The sequence below is a fragment of the Oncorhynchus masou genome, chromosome 10 (genome assembly GCF_036934945.1).
Source record: "Oncorhynchus masou masou isolate Uvic2021 chromosome 10, UVic_Omas_1.1, whole genome shotgun sequence".
Lineage (NCBI taxonomy): Eukaryota > Metazoa > Chordata > Actinopteri > Salmoniformes > Salmonidae > Oncorhynchus > Oncorhynchus masou.
Genome location: NC_088221.1, coordinates 14,174,062 through 14,180,853, shown reverse-complemented (window position 1 = coordinate 14,180,853; position 6,792 = coordinate 14,174,062). Strand labels below are relative to the sequence as shown.

The 6,792-nt window shown below is 45.2% G+C and overlaps 1 protein-coding gene across 1 annotated transcript; it reads left to right on the top strand.

Moving 5' to 3' along the window:
- The first annotated feature begins 3,679 nt into the window (after positions 1–3,679).
- On the top strand, positions 3,680–5,899 carry LOC135546924 (fidgetin-like). Its single transcript, XM_064975479.1, has one exon. The coding sequence runs from the start codon at positions 3,680–3,682 to the stop codon at positions 5,897–5,899; it is 2,220 nt and encodes a 739-aa protein (XP_064831551.1).
- The last annotated feature ends 893 nt before the right edge of the window (positions 5,900–6,792 follow it).

Here is a 6,792-nt window from a genome sequence, read left to right as displayed (position 1 = left end):
CAGTATAGCTTCTCCCCCTCTCCTCGCTCCTACCTGTGCTCGAAGCAGCGTAACCCATGCAGAGCAAGGGGAACAACCACTCCAAGTCTCAGAGCGAGTGACGTTTGAAACGCTATTAGTGCGCACCCCGCTAACTAGCTAGCCATTTCACATCGGTTACACCAGCCTCATTTCGGGATTTGATAGGCTTGAAGTCATAAAGAGCTGCTGGCAAACGCACGAAAGTGCTGTTTGAATGAAAGCTTACGAGCCTGCTGGTGCCTACCATCGCTCAGTCAAACTGCTCTGTCAAATCATAGACTTAGTTATAACATGATAACACACAAGAAATCCAAGCCTTAGGTCATTAATATGGTCGAATCCGGAAACTATCATCTCGAAAAACAAGACGTTTATTCTTTCAGTGAATTACGGAACCGTTCCGTATTTTATCTAACAGGTGGCATCCATAAGTCTAAATATTGCTGTTACATTGCACAATCTTCAATGTTATGTCATAATTACGTAAAATTCTGGCTAATTAGGCGGCCCAATCTGTTGCATATACACTGTATCTGCGTGCAATGAACGCAAGAGAAGTGACACAATTTCACCTGGTTTATATTGCCTGCTAACCTGGATTTCTTTTAGTTAAATATGCAGGTTTAAAAATATATACTTGTGTGTATTGATTTTAAGAAAGGCATTGATGTTTATGGTTAGGTACACATTGTAGCAACGATACGCACCACATCGATTATATGAAACGCAGAACACGCTAGATAAACTAGTAATATCATCAACCAGGTGTAGTTAACTAGTGATTATGATTGATTGATTGATTGTTTTTTATAAGATAAGTTTAATGCTAGCTAGCAACTTACCTTGGCTTACTGCATTCGCGTAACAGGCAGGCTCCTCGTGGAGTACAATGAGAGGCAGGTGGTTAGAGTGTTGGACTAGTTAACTGTAAGGTTGCAAGATTGAATCCCTTAGCTGACAAGGTAAAAATCTGTCGTTCTGCCCCTGAACAAGGCAGTTAACCCACCGTTCCTAGGCCGTCATTGAAAATAGGAATGCGTTCTTAACTGACTTGCCTAGTTAAATAAAGATTAAATAAAGGTGTAAAAAATATATATATTTTTTTTAATCGGCCAAATCGGTGTCCAAAAATGCCGATTTCCGATTGTTACGAAAACTTGAAATTGGCGCTAATTAATCGACCATTCCGATTAATTGGTCGACCTTTACCTCACATGTCTTGACTGAAAGCCATGGCTAGGCTAGGCAAGGACATAGCCTATTATGTGGGGGGGAAACAGCATTTTGTTTATAGTTTGTCAAACACCTTTCGAAGTGAAGCGGTATGCCCCTTTCTACAGAGCGAGGGATGGCTCTCCGTGTTAGCCCTCATCCACAGTTCATTGGGTTTTCACTGACTTGCTGTATTTAAAACATTTTCTTTTCTTGCTGGCTTTCCATTTCATTCATGGCCAACGTGCAGTCAAAAACATGATTTTCCTGTGTTGTATATACACCCTGCCTCTCAGACCACTCCAAGGCAGTCCTAGCAAAATGCGTGCTTGAGAAATTGCTCTTTGCTAAGCATTTTTGTTTCTGTTTCTTTTTGACCGTTTTAATTCAAATCAATCCCAGTAAGGTACTTAATTATCACCCAGAAATTGATTTGATATTGAGATGTGTAAGTACACTTTGCGAGAAGCACCTCTCGGATTGTCTAAAGTGGCACTTTGTGCAGAGAGGATTTCAAAGGAGAAAGTATCTTTCTGCACTATGTATAATGGTGACACTGAAAATGATTTCTGTTGAATGTGAGGGACAACAATTGTAGAAGACGGTCTCTGGTGACCAAATATGTTTTCTATCCAATCTCGTTGCTTATGCAAAGCTAGAAATTGATGTTGTCAGATATTGTGCACAGATCATGTAAAAAAAAAAGTTTTTAAAGCCATTAAAATGAGAGGCAGAATATTTAGTTTGAGGCTCTTATACACTTGAATGTGTTGTTGCAGAAAAAAATGTACCACTTGAAAAAGTGTACTTTTTTGTATTGCTATGCACCACCCACGTGCATCAAGAGTACTTTACTAAGAGGACTAATGACCTAGAACATAAAGGTTGAGTAATGCTAGAAATATGAAAGGTCTAAGAGTACAGTAATCGGTGAAAGTACCTTTCTCAATTCCCAGGACAGCCACAAGCAGTCCCCTAGAACACCTACAGCACTGTATGTAGCCTATTCCTCATAATCGGCCCATCATTTGTTTTGAATGCATCTATCATCCCTATTATTTAATGCTAAGTATTTTCATATTGCCTCTTCAAGTACACTCTTACTTGGATATGTCTGTCTGTGTGTTCTCCTTTGTTTGAAGTAGTACAGACTTGTCTCTCTTGCTCTATAGATTGTATTTACTGTGCATAGACTTGCTGCTAGCTACGGTTTATTATGGCTGCTTTGAGTGACTGGGCTCTTTGCCATGGGCTTTTCTTAACCATTAGCTTGGAAAGGCTGACAGCCATGTGAGCCGTACTGTAGCGTGAATCTCTTTGACTAAAACCTTGTAAATTAACACAATTAGCTCAGCAGCATCCTGCTAATTAGTTCCTGGTGCCTGGTTTGGCGGCTGAGCAAGCGGCTGGAAGGGAGTCATGAGGGAAACCACGTGCTTCTCTGTTACTAGACAAACACTACGCTGTAATCCGCCGCTTGATGCTCTCTGTTTGTTTCTTAAAGACTTGGATGGGGACTTAAGCTACTGCGATGTCATATTGTGCTGCTGCATGTGTGGCTGGCTGAGGCAGACCAATAAAGCAGGAATGGATGGTTTTGCGGTGTGATTCAGTGTTTACCAATAGAGTTTTAAGTCAGATTGACTTTGATAAGGACTGTGCGTGCGTGTGTGTGTGTGCGTGCGTGCGCGTCATGTCGATGTTTGTTTTAACACTGTAAACACAGCGGCCTGTTTCTTTCTTGAGTATATCTTTCTTTGATAATTCCATGCTGAGTCTAAGATGACAGCATATGTAATGACTTGTGTTTGTAGATGGAGTTTAGGATTAAACTTGATCATGCCTTTTGAGCCCTGGAGGCAGTGAAATAAAGTCTGGGAAGAGAGAAAGACAAGTGAGGCATGTTTTTCCCTCTCACTCTGTAGACTGGGAAGCAGTAGCCAGACACAGGGCAGTTGTAATTCATGCTGGGCAGTGGGGTTTGTGTGATGGAAGCAACAGAGCGCTGCCTGAGAGATTGCTTTGCTGCACTCCTCCAAGCAGATTTGAAACTGTCTCGGAATGCCTTACATGAGAGTTGGATTATAGACTGACCTGCACTGTCTATGACATTCTGTTCTGTGCAGGGTGCATTATACTTTGCTAACCAGGTGTTGCGTCCCAAATCCACACACTGCCCATGATGTAACTGGTCAGCAGAGCCTGTTTTGCAGTAGAGGATGTTAGTTGTATGAAGGTATTGGAAATTGGGAGAATTTTTTTTAACAAAGTAATTTGTCAGTTCATTGCCACAAAGACAACTTTTCCACCATGTTAAATGTTCAAACTTTTTTTCTAGACACAAAATGCTGTCAACTACTTGAGAAAACTGAGAATAATTAGCAACTGCTATCTGATAGTCATTTTGACCCATCTCTCTCTTTTTGTCGGGTGTTTAGGCCTAAAGATGCAGTGGACCCCAGAGCATGCGCAGTGGGCCGAGCAGCACTTTGATATCTCCTCCACCACCCGCTCCCCTGCACACAAAGTAGAGGCCTACCGGGGGCACCTGCAGCGCACCTACCAGTATGCTTGGGCAAACGACGACATCTCTGCACTCACCGCCTCCAACCTGCTGAAGAAATACGCAGAGAAGTACTCTGGGATTTTAGAGAGTCCGAGTGAAAGAGCGCTGCTCTGCTCGTATTCCGATGGCACTCCTGGACTCCTCAACGGACGTAAGTCAGAGAGTGAGTCCTGGCAGGAGGGGATTTACTCAATGAACTGCGGTCCAGATGTTATATCTGTGAACAAAGCTGGAATGACAGCTGCCCTTCCCCCTACAGACGTGTCGGCCAGCATAGGTAGCACCCCAGGGGTGGCCAGCAGCCTGAACGAGCCCAGCTATTCCAGAAGTAACTGTGGGAGTCACACGACCACCAGTCTACACTCGGGTCTGTCCTCTCAGGAATACGCTACAGGCTACAATGGCTCCTACCTGCACTCTAGTTACAGTGGGCAGACCAACCCAGGCCTCCCCTCTCAACACCCTTCTCCTATGCACAGTGCTGGTCTCATACAACCCCCTCTTCCACCACCTCCCACTACTCTAGTGCCCAGCTACAACGTGGGGTCTCCCAACATCTCCAACTACAATTATCCTCCGACGGGGTATCCCTCACAGACAGTTGTTGCCCCTGGCTATAGCCCTGGGGGGGGCCCACCGCCCTCTTCCTATCTGCCATCCAGGATTGCAGCTCCCACACCGCTACCCCCCTCTACACTCTCTGGCTATACCTACCAGTCCCATAACCATGCACCAATTGCACCAACACCTTTGAATGGCAGCTCAGCCAACTCATTGAAAAGAAAAGCTTTCTACATGACGGGGCATGGAGATATGGACTCCAGCTATAGTAATTTCAACTACAATCAACAGCGCTCCTCACAAAGCCCTATGTACAGAATACCAGACAACAGCATCACAGACTCAAGCAGAGGGAATGGATTTGACAGGAATGCAGATGTGTCATCTTTAGCGTTTAAGCCTACAAAGCAGGCAATATCCTCAGATCAGCAAAGAAAATTTAGCAGTCAGTCTGGCAGAGCACTTACCCCTCCCTCCTATGGATCAACCAAAAGCTCTGTGGGAAACCTGAGATCAGGTGAGTCCTTTGGAAAATGTGGATCCCCTATCACGGGTGAGCAAAGTAAAGAGCACCTCTCCCATTCCATTGCAGGGTCGGACATTGGCAGAGCTACCTCATCCAGCCACGTTGCAGAGGAGCAGCTGAAGAACAGCGATGCCAGCGTGGTGGAGTTGGTCACCACAGAGATCCTTCAGCCCGGTCCCCCAGTGGACTGGAGTGACATAGCTGGTCTGGAGCTGGCCAAAGCAGCCATCAAAGAAGAGATTCTGTGGCCCATTTTGAGGCCAGACATGTTCAGTGGACTTGCCACATTACCTCGGAGCCTCCTTCTCTTCGGACCTCAGGGAACAGGCAGAACACTGCTGGGCCGCTGCATGGCCAGCCAGCTGGGGGCAGCCTTCCTGCAGCTGAGTGGCTCAGCCCTGGTGACCAAGTGGCTGGGGGAGGGCGAGAAGATTGTCCAGGCCTCCTTCCTGTTGGCCCGGTGTCGCCAGCCCTCAGTTGTGTTCATCAGTGAGGTGGACATGCTTCTATCGGCCCATATCAGCGAGGAGAGTCCGGTGAACGTGATCCAGAGCGAGCTCCTCATGCAGCTGGACAGTGTGCTGACCACAGCCGAGGACCATGTCCTAGTGGTCTGCTCCACCAGTAAGCCTGAGGAGATCCAAGATTCCCTGAGGAGGTACTTCACCAAACGGCTCCTCATCCCCCTACCTGACAGCACAGCTCGGCGCCAGATAATTAGCCAACTACTCTCACAGCACAACTATTGCCTCAGTGACAAAGAGGTGTCACTGCTGGTCGAGCGGATGGAAGGCTTTTCAGGACTGGACGTGGCCCAGCTGTGCCAGGAGGCAGTGGTAGGACAGCTCCATGGCATCCCAGCTTCTGACCTCTCAGCCATCCATCCCAGCCAGATGAGACCAGTCTCCTACCAAGACTTTGAAAATGGATTTAGCAAATTCCAGCCCAGTATATCACAAAAAGAACTGGATACATACACCGAATGGAATAAAATGTTTGGTTGTAGTCAATGAAGCTGAAGTATTAGAACATGTGGGTAGGAAACCCCCTAGAGGTTTACCATTTAGAATTCTCTCCTCAGTAAACTAGGCAAGGGGAAATGACAGATAGTGGTGACCTTAGCACCTGCAGTTCAGTTAAGGCATAAGGATAGGCCTGAGGGAAGCAAAGGCACGCTTTAGACAACAGCTGGCAATCTGCACACAACACAGAGAAACTTTATTTTGACACTTGAAACCGCTGAGGCCAAGCATCACCTCCCAAGGTACAAGTGGGTACATTTAGCATCACACTTTAGTCATTGAGCAGACACTCTTGTCCAGTGACATACATTTTTGTACTGGTCCCCTATGGGACTTGAACCCACAACCCTAGTGTTTCAAATGCCATGCTTTACCAACTGAGCCACACGGGACCTAGAGACTATAGGGTAGAGTGTAACAGAATGGAACCTCTGTGTGTGTATATATCATTCTGCTGTTCTGGAGATTTAGTTTCTATCAAGTGCCTGAAGTGGTGCTCTTTTATTTTGTGTTATTATTTTCTTCGCCTCACAATCTACTTTGGTGGCATGTGCTAATATAAAAAGCTTTAATATGAGACAAAAACGTTTTTTTTTTTTCAAAGCTTTTTTCCATTGAAACACTATTCCTCAACTGTGTCTGCTTTGCGGTCTCTGATCAGGAGAAAGTGTGTGCTATTGTTAATCTGAACTCTAATTTATAGACATCATTTCTTTTGATGTTCTCTTTTTTGAAAACTCAGGAAAGTGATTGTGATATGTGCAGTACCTCTAAAGATTTAGTCAAAGCACGACATACTGCTAAGAGCATTTGGCTTGCTTTTGAATTTACATTATCTAAAAGGAGGGTTAAGGTACCTCAATAGGCTAAAAATGGACAAGAGT

Excerpts from the sequence above, each read along its gene's own strand:
- LOC135546924 (XM_064975479.1), top strand. The coding sequence starts at position 3,680 with ATGCAGTGGACCCCAGAGCATGCGCAGTGGGCCGAGCAGCACTTTGAT.